Raw genomic sequence first — 18,777 nt, 5'->3', positions numbered from 1 at the left:
GTCCAGGTTTCAGTCACTCCTGAATTGGGTTGGATTTGAGACGCTTGACCTGAAGGTGAACTTGTTTCTGAAATCTCTCCCAGGAGTCATTTATTTCTTCTTCTCTCCAAACAACCCAAAGCCTGAGCTGTAGCAAGAGCCACTGATGTAGAAAGTTCAGGTCTAAAAATAGCTTCTGGTGTAGAGATCAATTGTTGCCTGATTAACGCTTCATTTAAATAATTTGGTGCTATAAAATTTCCTTAAAATGGTGACTATACAGTATGTGAAGTATCCCAAGATGTGTTAGTTGCAGGCCCATCGTTAAATGTGCTGAAGTTTGTTATCTGCTAACTGCTTGTGACATTTCAGATGCTGAAGGAACTGCAGCTCCACCTTCTTATCACTGTGAGCTTCCTGTCTCATTAATTGTGATCATCTATCAAATCCTCAGTGGTTTTTGGGGATCATGTAATAATCTTTTTTAATTGGGGGTCACTGTGAGGATTCAGATGTTATGATCACGCTGATGAGTAAAAACGTTTATCAAGCCTAGTGCTCAGAAGCATGGGGAGTTTTTCCAAAGGCCGTGGATCTTGGGGTGCCTTGGTAAATAAATGCTGAACTGAGTCCTAAATTCTGGAATCTGCTCTGAATTCCCTACTTGGAGGTGACCAGATGTGGTTCCCACAAGGCCAGATTTTGGTTGTTGGGAGTTACTTGTCACCAATTCTGGAGGCTGGCAAGGAACGTGAGGTGACGTTTTCCACACTTTGACTTCAGCGCATTTTATGCATTTGCCACAGATTGCAAATGCAAGTTTGTGACTTAGTTTTGTCATCAATCACCTGAGTCAATTTTCCATCTGGGTGGCTTTGCTGTTGGTTCAGTGATATACAGCTGCAGCGACAGGAAGGAGAAGTTGGCAGTTTGCTCGTTTCGAAGGAAGAACACCCAATTTCTGGTGCATCTGAGATTTCCCTTTCATCCCACTAGAGGGGGATCCCTCAAGGTCATTTTCTCCTGTTCCTCTGGACTAGGATTTGCCCTTTCCACAACTAGAGAAATAAAAACTTTCACTGTTAGTACCTTATATTCCTTAATGATGGGAGAAAAAGAGCAGGGAGCATATTAGCAATAATGAAATAAATATTTGATAAAATAACTGCATTGGTTAAATATTGAGAAAAATGAGTTTGCTGTGATTTTTCTCTTCAGGGATAAAAAAAAGAAAAACTGTCTGAGGATCCTTTCTCGAGGTGGGCAAATTCCTAATGATGATGAGGTGGATAAAAGGTAGGAATGTGTCATGGAGCTTGAGGCAGGTGACTGGAGCCCACAGTCGGTGCCTCTGGATGGTTTCCCTCTGGATGATTTTCATGCCTCCGTGGCGCCGTATCCTGGATAAAATCCCAGATCTGCCTTGTCCACCCGATGAAATCCCGGTGTCTTGATGGTTTCACGGCACAGCACAAACTGCTTGGATGTTCAGACCTTTGCAGGATTGTCCGTGCTTTTTCCCCCAGTGATTTTAAGATATTAAAGCCATCGGGAGGTTTGAAGCTGATTTACCAAACGGGAGAGGGGAAAAAAAAACCACAAATGTGTATGGAGCATTGAACTGCCGTTGACATCTAAAGTCCCAACCATGCTGTTTTCCTCCACACTCCAGCAATCAGGACATCCAGCAAACCCATAAAAAACCAAACTAATAGCATGAATATTCAGTGACCTAGAATACTAATTATTGTCATGAATATTAATGTGATCGGACTTGCTTTTTCCTCTTCTCTTTTTCTCTGGCTCGTTTTTTTTTTTCTCCCCCTCTATTTTTTTTATTTTATTTTTTTTTTCCACTCAGCCGGCTCTAAAGATGGACCATAATGAGAGCATTTAAGAGAGAGAGCGCTCTCCGCCGTGACAGGGACCGGGGTAATAAGGAGAGCTTGATTAACGTGGTGCACTTGGGGGAGAGATGAGAAGATTCACGTGGGCCTGTTGTGGGGGAGGCAATGAGGCACCGGCGGCTGTGTTGCTGCTCCCTCAGATTAATGAGGCCTAAGAGTGCATTAGGAACAGTGACAAAGGTTTGATCTAATGGGCTCAGTCATTTTTCCTTTGAGTGACAGACGCACAGAAGTAATTGGCTGTGCAGAATGGCAGCTCATTGGCAGTACTTAAGGATACATTATCCCCGTTGTGTGGCCCGCAGAGGCTGTTTATCAAAACTGCTCACACTGCAGACATGCATTCACTTAGCTGCTGTTACAGTGGCAATAGCTATTAAAAAAAAAAAAAAAAAAAAAACGGAAAAAAGTCATCTCGCATTCGTATCTATTGTCTCTTTTGCAAAAATAAAGTTTCTTTGTTCTGTTTCCTGAAGAGGCGGTGAATGCCAGCAGTGGTCCCTCCCCACCCCAGGAGGCTCTGCCAGGGGCTGGGGAAGGTTGGAGCTCGTGGGAAGCTCCCGAAGTTAGCCCAGTTCATCCAGCAGTTCCGATCCAGCCTGCAGGTAGGACCCTCCAACCCCTCTCCAATTCCAGTATTAATAATTTCCACAGACATTCGAAGGGATTAGGAAGCATTTTACACCCTTTGCCTCAGGGCCCTGCACATGCTCTGCTGTACCCACCTTGGAATGATTTGGATCTCTGCTGTTATTTTTCACAAAGTTAAATCCACGGTTCCTGTCGGGATTCACAGCCAAATAGGAGCAACACAAAGCAGAGTTTTTGCCAGCAAAACACTCACTCTGGGTCTTAAAGCTGCAGTCCCTGAACAAGCAGATAACCTCAATCAGGACTTGCCCAGAAAGCCAAGTGTATCTTATTTATTACTGTTATTTGTTAAAACTACAGAAGAATAGTAATAATACGCCTGCCAGGAGAGGAAAGCAGGCTTTGATCCCAGCAGAGCAAATAGTGGGGGATCTCAAGCCGAAGCCCGCGGTGAAGATCTTGGGTTTAACTTTCTTTTAGAAGAGATGTCTCCTCTGATGACTTAATTTTCCTCCACACTTGCTGTGTTGCTTTGGCATGCTCTGAGAATAATAGCTTTCCTCGTTATATTCCCAGCACCACGTCCTTCACTGCCAGGATATTTCTTGGCACTGCCTTGTTTGTTCATTAGTATTGACCCCGCTCGGTTTGCGCGCTGCTAATCGAGCCCAGTTCGGCAGGGATGGAGATGGAAAGGCTTCCTCTAGGAATAGCTGCTTGTCCTTAGGAATTTTGTTCACTAAGTAAATGCTTCTGGGGGAAAAAAAAAAAAAAAGTCTTAAAACTAAGTAAAAACTCACAAGTGAGTTTGGTGCTGCAGCATTGAAAGTGACTGTCAGCATGTTGAGGGAGAATTCCAGCACTGGAACCAGTGTGGTTTGGAAAGATTTTTGTCATAGAGTCACAGTGGTTGGGTTTGGAAGGGACCCAAAAGATCATTTATTTCCAACCCTCCCTCTCACCCGTTCTTTTTTTGTGTGTGAGGAACCTCAGGAAATTTTAGGTGCCTGATAAAGCTGTGGCAGAGATCATGTTCTACCCTTGGGATGAACTAGAATCCATGGCAATACTTGAGGGAATTTTACCCTCCTCAAGAGCCTGGCTATGAAATTTAGAGCTCTTCAGGTCCCACAATCTCCTCAGAATGTGGCCAGACATGTGGGCAGTGCCTCCCTTGCCAATGTGGGACTGTCCTCAGTGGGAGAGGCAAGGAACTGTAAGTAGCTGTGTTCCCACATTTCAGTGCAGCACACAATCGATCTCCAGAGTGGGCACAGAAAGTTGGATGCACCTGGAAAAGGTGGATGCTGAGGCAGCACACTAATGAACCCAGGAGAGCCAACCCCAAATGTTCCTCGTCCCAGGGTTCATTTCTATAGGTGAAGGAGAGGCAGGAAGCACAGCTGAGATGGTCAGACACATCTCAGGAAAGGTTTCTGCACTGGAAAGGTTTCTGTACAACTCTGGGAAGTAATTCTGAGCATGATGAAGGGAATGCAATGGGGCTTCTGAAGGGAGTGCAGTGGGGCTTCTCCTTTTCCCTTTCTACCCTGAAGAGACTCCAGGGAGCAGTGCTGGGTGTGGGTTTGGAAGGGGCATCCACAGCCAATCTAACCTACTTGACAGTGCCTGGTGCTGAATTAGAGGGCATTTCAAGATTAGGCAGAATTCCTGCAACACAAATTGACCCAACATGATTTGAAACAATTAACCCTCTGATATCAAGAGTCAGGATTTCCTGACCCACAACTCTAATGTATTTTTCATTAGTTCTAACAGCTGGTGAGCGCAGCCCTCTGGCCTTAAGAGGTTTATTTCCTTCTCTTTTTCTTTCTTTCTTTTTTTTTTTTTTGGAAGAGAAACTCGTCATGGACACGAGGAGCTTGGCACAAATGAAACATGGTGAAAGCAGAGCAGTAGGGCTGCAGTTTATCTGATTCAGTCTTTCTGTGCAGCCCCCTGCAAGTCTCATATGCTGCTGCTTCATGGAAAAATATAGTTCTGCTTCACAACTCCTGCACTGACTGCTCGTCTCATAAATCCAGGAGTATATTAGTTGCACTTGCAGATGTAACTTCTGGTAGCTGATTTGTTTGGAGGAAATCACAGACGAGTCTGCAGCGAAGAATGGAAACCATTTTTGCCCAGTATTATTTGTGTCACTTGTATCTCACTTCTTAGTGTCTGCTTGTGAATTATATTCATTCTGCATTTGTAATTGGTGGGTGGTGTAGTTGGTGAAGGCTTGAAATTACGCGTCTGTTCCACTAACCTGTGATGATTCACAGGATTGTTAAGTTAAAAACCAGCAAAAGAGGGATTGAAGACGTGCTGTCCCTCATACTGCTCTGTTACAGGAGCAAATGTGACCAAAACTCTGAGTGGTTTATTTTTGTTGGACAAGTCACTGCATAAATTTAAGACGGCATTTCTATTAACCTTAATTGCATATTTTATTACGATTTTTTACAGTAGACCTTTTGGCTTTTACCTACTAGACACACACTGTCCACATCTTGTCCAGTCCCTTGTTCGTGTGAATCCTGGTATTTCCATTTAATTTCTAAGTCTTGCATTTCTTCTCTTTAGTTTTGGAAATCCCAAAGGGCTGTGTGTGAGGAGCCAGAGTGACTCCTTGTTCTCCTTCTGCCCCCAGTGTGTGTTTCAAACCCTCAGCTTCTCCACACGCAGGCACTCCTTAATTCCTCTTGCCTCCACCTGCTCTTTGCAGCCATTTACACTGAGTCAATGGGTATTTAAATGGGGTTTTGTGAGAGCACGCTCACTTTTCTTAGGGGCTTGTCTGCTGAGCAGCGGCCAAACCTGGAAATTACCTTGAATCTTAATTTGGATGGGTTTTGTGGGGCTTAATTGTTTGAACGTTTTGTAAGTGCGGCCATAACAGGGTGTTTTATAACATCAGAAAAGATAGTTTTAATAAAGCTGTCTAGAGCTAGAAAGAGGAACTCTTTCTTTGATGCTCCTTTGGTAGATGAAAACATTTTTGTTCAATAGGAGACCAGCATCTTTTTTTTTGCTCATTTGAGACAAGTTCTGGCAACATACTGATATTCATTCAAATATAAATGCCATATTCCCTTTGAAATGCAAATTGTTTAAAGAAAAATAGCATATGGTAGAGGTAAGTACCTTTTCAAATCAGCTCTCACACTTTAGGGATGTGAGTACAGCTAAAATTATTCTTTGGAAAGAATCTGGAGCCTTTGACACATTGAAGCTTGAACTAATCAAGGCTTCCCAGTAAGCATATACACATATCCATATCAAGGAAACAGTGCTGAGAATACATGGATTAGCATAGTAATTTAACTGCCCCCTGCTAATCAACTTAAGCAACCAGCTGATGCATGTAGGATGCATTTGAAGAGGCAACTCTTTCACAGCTCCAGCATGGGCCAGGTAGCAGGCCAGGAGCTTGGGGTCCATTGAAGATGGGTATCTGTCTGTGGATGTGGGGGCCAGAGGTGCAGGATGTAAAGGCTATGTGTGCCTAACCCACCACACAAACTTTGCCTTTTATGGATCACAGAACCACGGAATGGTTTGGGTTGGAAGAACCCTTGAATCTCATCTGGTCCAACTCCCTTGCCATGGATAGGGACATCTTCAGCATTTCCGCTGAGTACTGCTGGCCTCCTCTTTTTCACTGTCTCCTGCTTGTCTCTTGAAATCTGGGGTGGTTTCTGCTGCCGAGGATTTATCCGTGAGGAAAATTAAAGGACGTTTGTCAGGTCTGGTTTGTGGTTTGCCCATTGTGGATGGGAAGAACTGTGGGACTGTGTTGGAGACACAGCAAGAGCAGCAGTCCTTGTTTTGGGCTGGCAGCATTAGTGCCTAGTGTAGGATTCATGTCCTGCATTTGGACTGAGAAGTGGAAAAACTAGCACTGGATTGGGAAATAATGATTTTTAAATAGAGTTCTAAGTGACAAGTTTGTGCTAGAGCTGAATACATCGAGGAGAGGGACAGGAAAAAAAAGGCACACAATTTTCTGTAGTCTGGCCCTTGTGACACCTACTTGTGCATTCTGACTTGATGGTCTGATTCTGTCACAAAAACACATACCCTGCAGCACCTGCACAGAGTGGGATTTAATCCTCAATAAATACTGTCATAAAGGTTGCAGGATAAAGGTTACCAGGCTGTGGCAGTAGGAAAGAGGGAGCTGGGCTGGGTTCATCATGGTTCAGTAAAATGGAATGCACTTGGCACATGTTTTGTGCTAGCAGCCCATACCTTTGAGAGGGGTGCAGTGGAAGAAAAATTCTTCTTTGGTTCCTGGAATAAGTCACTTCTCATAAGTCACTTCTCAGGTTCATGTCACAGCATGGGGTTGGAGTTTCCTCAGATGGCATTAAGGTGAGAGTAGAGCTTTGGGTGCTGAACATGATGACAGAAACCTTGATGTTCTCTTTCCAAGGTTTTGGACCATGGTTTAAAGGTGATTGGACACTTGTCAAAAGCTTGAGGACTTGGTGGAAGATGTCAGCATAAAAATGCCACTGCTTGTGTTGTGTCTGTGTTGGCCTGAATCTCAAGTTTGTAGAACCCACTCAGTCTCAAACTCTTGTCACTCACATCACCCATTCCCTTTAATTTGGTGGCTCATCAAAATAATTCATTAATATTCATAGTTTTTCTGGATTGTGAAAACCAGAAGAAAAGGGGATTTCAAGGCAAGCATCACAGAAGCTGATTTGGAAGGAGAAATTTCTTTTAGGACAGCACAAAATACAACTTCTCTCAGCTCATGTTTTCATTTTCTGTTGTGGTTTAAAATACTGAACTACAACTTAGTCCTCTGCTCTGTAGTCTCATGCCTTGGGAGGTCCCATCATGGTTCCAAAACCCACCTTAGACTTTGCATAATTAAACAAATTAGGTTTTTTGTGTGTGTTTCATGTCTGCAAAGCAGGCATTGCCAGGCAGAAGTTCTTGAGGGCTAAGTACATTAAAGACACAGGTACTGTGATGGATCTGTGTTAAGGACTAAGAGAAGATTTCGTCTTGGGAAAGGGGAGGAGAGAAAGGGACAATTATGCCAACTCTAATAAACACAAAGTAGTTCACTAAGCTCTGTTGTCTTCCCAAAGGCTGCTCTGGGAAAAGACATAATGATAGAACTGGGAGTCAGGAGATCTGGGTTTTATTTTCAAGTCTGCCACAATCTTCCTTTGTGGCCCTGGGTCATTTAACCTCTGAAAAATGGGGGAAATGATAGCAGATAATTAACAACCTCACAGGAGCATTGAAAATTAATTCATTAATTTTTCTGAACTCATCAGTAGAAGGTGCAATGGAAATGCAAAGTGTGAGGGTACACTATAATATTGCTTCTGCTCCTTTCCCTTTGCATGTGTTTTTTAAGAGTATTCTTCAGTCCATAGAGGACCTGTGGGGCACCTTTAGAGAGCCTGCCACAAGGAATGAAACTGGCACAATAAATTCTTTGTGGCTTTATGATATGCAAAGCCTGTGCTAGGAATGGAATAAAATGTGCTCAGAACCCAAAACCGTGGAGCAGGTTTTGGCCCATAGCAAGTTGTAAGTAGGACCATCAGAAACCTGAGTTTCTGGAAAGGTTTTAATTGTTTCTACTCTAAAATGTATTCAAGCAGATCCAACTTGTGTCGTTTTATGGTGAGAAATCTGTCCCTGTCACTCCCCCTCGCATGCAGCTCCCAGCATTTTAATGTCCTAGGCCTCAGTGATGGGGAAAATACAGAAGTGTTTACTGGGTAAAGGCTGTTCTTTGTGTGTCCCCTTTTGTGTCATTCCTGGGATGAGCCCCGGGAATGATACTTGCAGTCAGTCCAGTGTCTGCTTTGTGTCACAATGTTGTTTTAAGATCAAATGTTCAAGAAAGTTGGTTTTTTTGTTGCCTTGGTCTCTCAGTGCTGGCAGTCATTTGCTCCCCATCACTGTTTTCTTGGGGGACATACCTGTGTCAGGTAGTATTTAGAGGAGGATTGTTTTAAGCTCTTGGAGTTGGCTCAGTTGTATGGACAGTGGCTTTAAGGAATAAATTGATTTTCTGTGTGCAGCCTTAACAAGCAGAGAAGCTCCAGAGAGTGTGCCTGGTAGCAGGGGGGTGTTTCCCTGAAGGCGAATGAGCAGAACGAGATGATACCGTGACAATTTCGGCTTTTTTGTCTTCTTAGCTGGATTTAAGCTGGTCTCAGGACTGTCAGCTCCAGCACTTCAGGGAGGGTCAAGGTGTGGGTGAAGTAACCCTGTTTCTGCTCTTGTTAAGACACCCCCCATCCATCCTGATGCAAAATCCCTTTTGTCCTCTCTATTGACACGATTTGTTTTCCATTTGTGCCTAGGGAACGTGACTACTAGCACATCTGTGTCTCAGATGGCCAGTGGGATCAGTCTGGTGTCCTTCAACAGCCGCCCGGACGGTATGCACCAGCGCTCCTACTCGGTCTCCAGTGCAGATCAGTGGAGTGAGGCCACAGTCATTGCCAACTCTGGCATTAGCAGTGGTAAGAAACCTGCAGCTTTGGGGTCAACGGGGAGTTTGGTGCTCTTGGTTTTCTTTTCAAAAGGGAAAAAAAAAGGAACTATTCCCTCAACCTAGTTGTGCTGTTGGGTGCCGAGCTTGCAGCATGTGAGGGGAAATTAGAATTAGAAAAAAGGGAATGGATGGATGTAATACTTCTTTTATGAGGGTGTGGAGTGACAGGACAAGGGGGAATGGCTCTAAACTGAAAGAGAGGAGGTTGAGCTTGGGTATTAGGGAGAATTCCTTCCCTGAGAGGGTGGCGAGGCCCTGCAAAGGTTGCCCAGAGAAGCTGTGGCTGTCCTGGAAGTGTCCAAGGCCAGGCTGGATGGGACTTGGAGCAACCAGAAAGAATTCTGGGGTTCTTTATTCAGCATGAAGAGCTAATGTAGTTACAGTGCTGCTTAATTTTAATTTGAGGTGCATGATCATGGGATCCCAGAATGGTCTGAGTTGGAAGGGACCTTTAAGCCCATCTTCCCCTGCCATGGGCAGAGACACCTTCCACTATCTCACGTTACTCCAAGCCCTGTCCAGCCTGGCCTTGGACACTCCCAGGGATGGAGCAGCCACATAATGTGTGATGTTTGCTTGATGTTCAGATTCCTTGCCCTGTGTGATGGGTATTAGCAGTAAATGACCCTCCAGATCTCCTCAGCGAGTCCTTTCTCTGCTGTGCTCTTGCTCCATTGCCTGCACACTCCTGGCATAGTCTTAGTGTTTCCTCTGTGGAGCATTTAACAGCATTAAAAGGAGCAGACACTATTCCTGTTGGTGTTGTGGAATTATTAGATTGTAGCAATAATTGTTTTTAAAGGGTAGACGTGGTATTTGCTACCAGACCAGGGTGAATAGGTCAGGAGAAGGGGGAGGAATGCTGTTTCTGATGGCTACTTCTAAAATGGGAACAGTTAGGGGAATATGGGAACTATTTCACATATCCCGTATGTATCTTTGTGTCTGTATAAGGTCTGAATCTGAGTATAGCCCTGAGAGCATCTCTGGGTTTTCCAGCAGCTCAGGGTTTTAGTGCTACCTTAGGAGAACAGAGGGTTTAAAATCATGATCACCTTGTTTCAGAGTGGCATAAACTATCAAATTCATACTTAACAAAGCACAGACTTTCTTCTGGAGCTGTAAACATGGGGGCATCACCTTCAGGAGAATTTGCATTAAAATGGTCCAGATTTTGCCTAAGAATTTTCTGACTGAGCCTTGCAGGAAGGCAGGGGTGCTGTGAAGCAGCACAGTGAAGTAAATGCTCCAACCCTGTTGTGTTCTGTGTCCACCCAGCTCACCCACTCATGGTTAAGCTTTTAGGGGAGGCAGCACTGCTCTGCATGGATGGTGAGCTGGTTTCCCACTTAAAATCATCATCTTTTCTGCCTCTTTTTCCTGAGCTGCTTTGACATTTTAATCCACCCCAACTCCACCTCCCTTCTGAAAGGTTAGACCAAAGTTTTGGCTTTTTTGTGCCTTCTGTCCTGTGGCTTTTCTAAAGCAAGATGAAAAATGTTGAGTGCTAGCTCTAGGAGGAAAACAGGAGCTGTAGGCTGCAGTCCTGTGCACCTTGACACCTGCAGACAGGTGAGCAGGTGCCATCCCTGTGCAAGATGACCCAAATGAGGCTGCAGGGGAGAAAAACCTTCAGAATTCAGTGAACTCCTACAAGCAGCATGGAAATAGAATCTTAAAAAGTAGAAATAGCACCAAAATTCCTGCCTTTTGCCCTCCCCTTCACTTCACAATGCTGTATTCACTAGACTTGCCTTTTGCTTCTGCTGCTGATCCCGATCTGGTTTGAAATTCCTGGTGAAAGCAGCCTTTTCACTCACCCCAGCTCTGCACTCCCCTGTATGTGCAGTTTCTGACTTGACATTCATATGGGATTACTTATGGCTCAAAAGAGACGACAGCCAGAATTACCTATGAAATACTTAATTTGAAATTGCAGGTGACTGGTGGGTACTTGTGAATAAGCCTACCTCGAATAATTTCTCACAAAGGTTCTGATATTTAAAACATAATTTTAATAGGTTGGGTTTTTTATAAATATGGAGAAAAAAATCGGATTAAAAATGAGTTTTCGACAACTAAGGGTCAGCAGGCTCAGAAGTATTGCACTAAAACTCCTACAAAACCTCAAGAATAATTGATTGCTCTGAGTGTATCATCTTTGGGTAAGCTCAAAGATGTGTCCTTTATGTTGGCAAGTTGACGCATGAAAAACCCTTTTTAATTTCTGGGGGTTTTTTCTCTATTAAAAGATTTTTGAATTTTAGTCATAAAAAGCTAATACTGTGAAAGCAGCAGGTATGGCAAGAAGCTAAGCATCTTTTGGAATTCAAATGCCAATGTACTGGAGAATATGCCTGCTTATTGTCACGTGGTTTTATTGTAGACAAAATAACATATTGGGATTCAATTTTTCTCTGCACCTTTTTTTCACATTAAATTAATACTTTGTGTGGCTCCAGAGAACTTTTCAGAGTCTTCCAAACCAGACCTTTGGTTTCCTGGGGCTTCTGTCTTTCAAGCAGCTGTGAACATCTCCTAATTAGATAAATTACTTTGTAGTGGGCAGAGCCACAAAACAGGAGGTGCTGGTTAAATTAAAGGGGAAAAATAGAAAAATCCATTCTCTGAAATGGAATGCCCCACTGCTTTATGACTATTACTGTTGTAAGGTTTTACATTTAAGTACCTGAGGTTTAAAATTAAATGTCTAATATAATTTGGCGCTGGTAACATGAAGCCTGCGACTGCCCTGGGAGAAAATCTCGACAGCTTAGTTTGGTGTTTCAAATTGCTGTGTGCTGGATAGTGAGCAGCTCGTGCTGCTGGCTCACTATTTAGCTCAGTCCCACCTGCTGTTCAGCATCATTTCCAATGCAGGAACATATTTGCCTTAAAAACTCCCGAAATTTCAAAAGGCTGTTCCAGCAGCACATGAAAAATTAATTCTTTTTGCCTTTTTTCCTCTTCTTTTTTTTTTCCCCCTTCTCCGTACTCTTGTAAGTGCTTGACAGAAGTAATTTTAGCAGCGAGAGAGAATAAAAACTGGGGGCAGTAAATCCCTGTCCAGGAAGCTCTTGTGTAGATTCTTTATGGACCCAGAATTGATCTGCGTGTCAGATCCTGATGTAGTTTCAACTGTTTATCACCCTAATGGTGGTAGAGAGACCATGAACATCAACTTATAATCCCCCATGAAAGAAATTGGTGTTTGCAGTCAATGAAGGAGCAGCTCAGCTTTATTGATAGATTTGGAACAATTACTGCTGCTCCAGCTATTGGCCCAGAGGTTTTCCTGGATCCCACTGGAAGCCTGCGATGATTTTTCCTCTGATAAATCTTCTCCTTGATGTTTTTGGTTTTTATCACCCAGAATTATCTGTAGTTGTTCATTGCTGGGGAATAGGAGGGTTTCTGGTCTCAGGGGAGCCGTTTGTGACCTGTTCAGGTGTTAAAAAGTTCTGTTCTGGGTTGTGCATCCCACAATTCCTCCTCTGTAAATCCAGCTCTTATTTTCAGAAAATCACAAAATTTTTGCAGTTGGAAAAGGCCTCTAATATCATCAAATCCAACCCTTAAACCAGCACTGCCAAGCTCACCACTAATCCCTGTTCTTAAGTGCCAAATCCAAATTTTTTTTTAACACTTCCAGGGGTGATGACTCTACCACTTCCTTGGGCACCCTGTGCCAGTGCCTGACCACTTTTTCAGTGAGGACATTTTCCTGGCAGCAGGGGACAGCCAGGGGAGTGGGCTCTGCTGCCGGGAACAGGGACAGGAGGAGAGGGAACGGCCTCAGGCTGGGCCAGGGGAGGCTCAGGGTGCACACCAGCAGGAATTTCTCCATGGGAAGGGTGGTCAGGCACTGGAAGGGGCTGCCCAGGGACATTTGGAGTCCTCGTCCCTGGACGTGTCCAGGGAACACCTGGAGGTGGCACTGAGTGCTCTGAGCTGGGGACAGTCACAGTTTGGACTCCATGGCCTTGGAGGCTTTTACAGTTCCATGGTTTTAGTGGTGCTGATGCTACTAAAGAGATGGGTCTGTCTGCTCTCCAGTCTTCACAATTTGTGCATCTCTGAAGAATCTGACAGGCAGATCCCCAAATTTGCCATCAGAAGTTTTTGTGGTGCCAGGCAGCTGCCTTGCAAATGTGAGGTTTGTGAGACATCTCTCTGAGAAGATCGAGGATGTAATTTCCTACGTGGGGATGAAGCAGCAGCTTGGTTCATTCTCTTTTTAAATGTCTTGTTTTATCATTTGACTTCTGTGCCCTGAGACCATCAGAGGGAAGGATTCCTTCCTGAAGGATTCAGCATTCAGCTTTTCTGCCAGAGCACTGCAAGCAGCACTTGGCATGGGGCAGGGATTTCTCGTCTCTGGACTTGTAAATTGTCATTTGAATTCCAGCATGATGTAAAACTCTGCTGTAAATCAAATATCTGTTTAAATATCATCCACTTAGGCTTTATCACTGTACAATTGCTTGTACGGGCCATTTGAGCTCGGCTGTAATTTATGGAAGTTGTAATACCTGGTGTCTTCTGAGTTTCTAACAGTTTGGTGTTAGGGTTTATTAATGTAAAATTGAGTTCTCACTGTGCCATGGGGTGTGAGAGGTCGCTGGAGTGTTGATATTAATGCAGACCTTGCAACTTGACTCACTTGTCTGATCCTAAGTGCTGGGAATGATTAAATGATGGAACCTTCTGCTTTGCCTTGGAAAAGGAAATGGTTCAACTTGCATCTGACATCAGAAAATACCATTTAGAGCTGTTGGGATTCCATAGGCAATTCATTGGCCAGGATAAATTCTATAATTTCAAGTAGATTCATAGAATTTTGGAATTATTTTTGGTCAGTGTATGCATATGGTTTAGGTTGGAAGAGCTTTTCCCTCCTTTTTAAATATGGAAATTGTGATTGAAAAGCAAATACAGATTTATTTTCTCCCCTTTTTTCCCCCCATCTGCTTTAGAGCTACTCTGGGGTTTTCTGTAGTTCTTACTACTTAATGTAATAAAATTCACCATGTATAATATGCACACATAGTTTACATTATCTTACACAGGACAGGAAAGGGAACATTCTTCTACTTTTCAAAGCTTTTTGTGATCCACAAAGTGCTTTTGGCAAAATATTTCCAGAGGGAAACTATTACAATTCAGCAGTGTAAACTCTGCTAACAGCAACTTATTATTGCCTTTGCTTTCACAACGTACTGTGAGGAAACTTGGGTGGTTATAATGCACTACTTAACAATTTCTGGAAAACCATCCCCTTTCAGCATGAGGTTGTGTACTGAGAAACTTCCAGTATTTAAATTTACCTGGCATTCTTGACAAGTCTCACCTGAAATAGCCCAGTCAACCAGAAATATTAAAAAATTCTGTGTAGCAATGTCCTAGGAAACAGGAAACTGGTAATATTTTGGATTTGCTGATCCTGCAGGACTTGAGATTTCAAACTGGTTTTAATTCAGGCAGGGGACAATGGGCTTTTGCAACCTGTGGTTCCCCAGAATAATGTAAGGCCTGGAGGGCAGTGGTGATAAATAAGTGCTCTGAAAAGGGGTTTGGAGCATTAATCCAACTGGTGCTGTCTGTCTGGGACTTTTAGGAATGTGTTAGCCTCTGGAAGCAGCAGGACCCAGTGCTTACCACTGCTGTTCTGCAGACCATAGGAATCTCAGCTTCATGGGAGACTTTGGGGTCACCAGCCCTGGAAGTGTTAAAAATGTGTGGCACTTAGGAACACTTTTTAGTGCTGGGTTAGGGGTTGCACCCAAGGGTCTCAGAGGGCTTTTCCAACCTAAATTAGTCTGTGGATCTGCGGATCTTTCTCCTGCTCATCCAGGCCATGAATGGCAGCTCAGTGACCACCAAACTGGATGTGAGCTGTTGCCATCTGGTCCCACTGGGCCTTGTATCCAGCAGAGTAGTGACAAAAAAGAGTGAAGGATCAGAAAGCAGCTCTTTACTTTGTGGCTGTGGTGGCACCAAGAGCCCTCTGAAGTTTAAACTCTGCCATGATATTGGTTTAGGGAGGACTTTGGGTCTGTGGGCATTTCTGCACAGCTTGGCTGAGTTTCAGCTGCTCCTCTGTTTATCCAGTGCTGCTGTTTAGATCTTGAGCTATGTCTTTGCAGTTCTCCATCTGCTTTTCTTCTTGAAGATCCTCTTCTTTCTGCTCTCTCCCTGATTAAAACACAAAGAATTGTTGCATTCAGCAATTAAATCCTGCTCTTGATTCCAAGAAACACCAGTTTGCATCCTTAGGTAATTTGACGTTGGCAACCTGATGCTGATCTTAATGTTGCTCACAGGCTGGGGTGCCAAATGTCTGTCAGTAAATTGTTCATGGGACTAAATTAACTTTCTGACTGAGCTATAAAGGTCTGGTTTTTCCCAGCATTTACTTTACAGATGTTTAAACACTTATTTTGCATTGAGTTTGGGTTAGGATTTACATCGAACTAAAAATGCAAGCAACATGTTCTTTATAACAGGGAAAAAAAAGGTGATTTATTTCTGGTTACTGATGCAGATTAATTTGATTTGATTGTCTGGCAGTGTTCAGTAAATCAGTGCTTTTCCTGCCTGGTGCTGGGCTTGGTTGTCACACCTTCTCCGTTATCCCCACTCAGGAGGAAAAACGAGGGGAAAAACCCTCAAGCCCACAGCACTTTAATTTTATTCCTGGAGTTTAGGCTTCAACCTGACTGAATAGTGAGGAGAGTGAATGTTGTCTTCCTCAGCTCTTCAAGCTCCTGTCCAGGAAACACTTTCCAAAAGTTAGGACTTCTCAAGGAAGGAAGCTGGATACCCAGCATGGTTCTGTATAGCTCAGACATTTGACATTTGATAGATACAGCTCTTAAAAGTCTGCAAAATGTATTCTCTTCTCTGGTTTGACATTAGAACCATTATTCTGAATCTTTACATAAAAACATTTTCATGTAAGGTGTATACTGAAGATGATCACCCCTCTGGACAAGGGGAATTCTTCATCAGGGAGGCTGTCCTGTAATCTCATTTGTATTTAGAAGAGTGTAAATTTTAAAGGTTTTTATTTTTCAGTTTAAGGTTGTTTTAATCTGAAATCTTTGCAGTAATTGCAAAGAATTAAATGGGCTGGATTCACACAATATCTTGCAGGAGGTTATGGACTTTGAAAATAAAATTATGTTTGCAGAGAACATTATAAATCGAGAGACACACTCTCAAGTAAACATAGAGGAAAGACATAATACTGCAAGAGCAGAATGTGACATTTTATAAATTCTTTGATTCAAGTAGTATGGCTTACAAATTTCATAAGCCCAGTGCCTTCTGTAGTTAAGGAGTTGATAAGGAAAGCTTAAAGAAGGAAATAAATAAGCTTCCCAAATCAGCGAGCTTTTATTTTTTCTTAATCTTTTTATCTTAGTTTAAATAAGCTAAGTTTATCTAATAATGTAAATTCTAAATTTATTTGAAGTTTTGTAAGAGTTTAAACACAAAGCTGAGAAAGCAAAATGTTCATGTATAGCTCCCATGGGAGCAATTCCTGGTTTGAGGATTTCTTCTTTGCACATCCACACTCTAGAAGTTCCAATAGATGCATGTAATGATTAAATTCTTGTTTAATGTACAGCCAGGAGTGCAGTGCTTTGTTTTGTAGGGTCTGGAGCAAGAGTGTGCAAGAAACACACTCAGTGTTTTTATTCCTTCTTGGGCTTAATGAAGTTTCTGCTCCATGAGGAGCAGAGCAGTTGCCTCGTCAAGCATGGCTGTGGCCAGATCCCAGAGCGTGGGGGTTTTTTAGGGATGTTGTATATTCCTTACCTATGGAATCCAACACTTCAAAGCTGCCTCACAGCACACACAGCTCGGGGAGTGAAAGAAGCCTCTGTGCTGGGCCCTGACCACAACCTGGGGATTGTTGGGGGCCAGCTGGAGCTCAGAGCCCCAGCCTTCCTTTCCTGCAGGTGGGAGAGCTTCCCCTTTCAAGTCCCTGGGCCCTTCATTTGTCACAGTTGATCTCATCCCTTCATGCGGCCGTGGCTGGGAGGAGTATCCAATGCACCCCGGGTTTCTCTGATGAAGGGCCCCGACTTATTTATCCAAGGGCTAGAAACAGGACTTGATTAAACTTGAAAATTAAAAAAAAAGAAGTTTGTCGATGGCAGTTACGCCACCTGACACCTCTGAAAGACAGAGCTTTGTGTTTTAAGAGCTTTGCTTTTCAGCTCTGGGTCTCTGCGATAGGAAAATGTTTGATTTTGCCTTTGATTAAGAGCAGTCTTGGTTTTGGCTGCCATTATTTCTCTTCCTTTCTGACACTGCTGCTCGTGGCATACATTACCAGGAAAGCCTTAGCTTTTTCCTGCCTAGCATGGTGCAATTAACAGCCAATTTGCTATACAGCAATTATTCAGCTTTAATTGGAAAATGTTAATAGTGAAAGGCTCTTGATTTTTTTTTTCCCCTCCAAAACACTGATATTAGGGCTTGTCACTGAAGTCTCGTGGACTGACAGTGGAGAGTTTCCTAACCTCTTCTCAATTACCACGGAGTGGGTTTGAAGCTTGAAGTTATCCACAGGTTATACAGACAGAAGGTTAAAGTACAAGAGTAGAGACGAGACATCTTTCTGGCTCTGAGCGTCTCTTTGAAGAGAGTCAGTTCTTCCTCTCTGTCTTACTTTGCCTATCTTGAAACACAAGGTAAATATTTTAGTAGGAAGTGATTCGGTAAGCCATGGATTCATTATTTTCCAAGTGCCTGGTGACCTGAAGGCTCTATTTCAAAACAAAATGGTGTTAAATGAGGATTTTTTTTTTTTTTTTTAATGCAATGAGAAGACAGCACTGATGGTTAGATCAGGGCGGAGCTCTGCCCTTCTCTGTGTAATTAAGGTGAATTTATTATGCATCTCATTTTGATCTAAAACAGAATTTGTCACACACTTGTACATACATAACCACAGTGGAGCTTGTTCACCAAAAATGTGTTCTTTCAGTGTGCTCCAAGTGCCTGTCTGTTCCCACATCACTGTTCCTGGGGATGGTCCTGGTGGATTTGCCACATCCAGGGTGCTGCAGTTGGCAGCTGTTCTTGAGGTGCCTGATGGCTTCAAAAGGTGGAGATAGAAACCAGCAACAGCATGAATCATAGAATCACAGAATAGTTTTGGTTGGAAGGGCCTTAAAGACCATCCTGATCCAACTTCCCACTTGGACCGGGCAGCTCCGAGCCCCATCCAAACTGGCCCAGACAGACCAACATGTGACCTGGAATTAAACCAGGAGTTCTGCCCTGAGGTGCAGAAGGACCATCCACCTCCTCTCTCCCTTGTGGGAAGGGAACAAATCCTCGGGAGTGAGCAAGTTACCTGCAGTGACTCCCCATAATTTCTGCCTTTTGTGCTGTTTCCACCTCTCGGTTCCACATCACAGTTCATGGCCTGGGGGAACAGTGATGCCCACAGCATCCTACACCCAGCTGGTAACAGTTCAGAGTGACACCATGTAAGGCTCACAGGATTGATGCTGCCAGTGAAAACGTTCTGCTAGAAGAATTCAGGATGTTCCCTGTACACCTCGACTGTAGGAATGTTCTGCAGGAGCCACAAAGTTCGTTTGCCTTGGGATGTGGTGGCATCCTGCAGCATCCCAGACTCACATCTCTTCCCTGATTTGTTGTCCTTATGTGTTCAAACAACTTGTCAGGCTTGATCTTTCCACAGGGCATGTTCACATCCAGAGCAGAGGAGGG

The 18,777-nt window shown here is 43.5% G+C and overlaps 1 protein-coding gene across 2 annotated transcripts in view; it reads left to right on the top strand.

Moving 5' to 3' along the window:
• AGAP1 (ArfGAP with GTPase domain, ankyrin repeat and PH domain 1) overlaps positions 1–18,777 on the top strand; it is a 299,706-nt gene that overhangs the window by 198,684 nt on the left and 82,245 nt on the right. The window contains exon 12 of one of the 2 annotated variants that reach the window (XM_062506693.1): positions 8,828–8,989. The exons of the other annotated variant lie outside the window; for it this stretch is intronic. Within the exon in view, the coding sequence (XP_062362677.1) occupies positions 8,828–8,989 (162 nt within the window). The remainder of the gene's footprint in view (positions 1–8,827; positions 8,990–18,777) is intronic. 2 annotated transcript variants of the gene reach the window in all.

The sequence above is a fragment of the Cinclus cinclus genome, chromosome 21, assembly GCF_963662255.1.
Source record: "Cinclus cinclus chromosome 21, bCinCin1.1, whole genome shotgun sequence".
NCBI classification, from domain to species: domain Eukaryota; kingdom Metazoa; phylum Chordata; class Aves; order Passeriformes; family Cinclidae; genus Cinclus; species Cinclus cinclus.
This window is presented reverse-complemented; position numbering and strand designations above follow the sequence as displayed.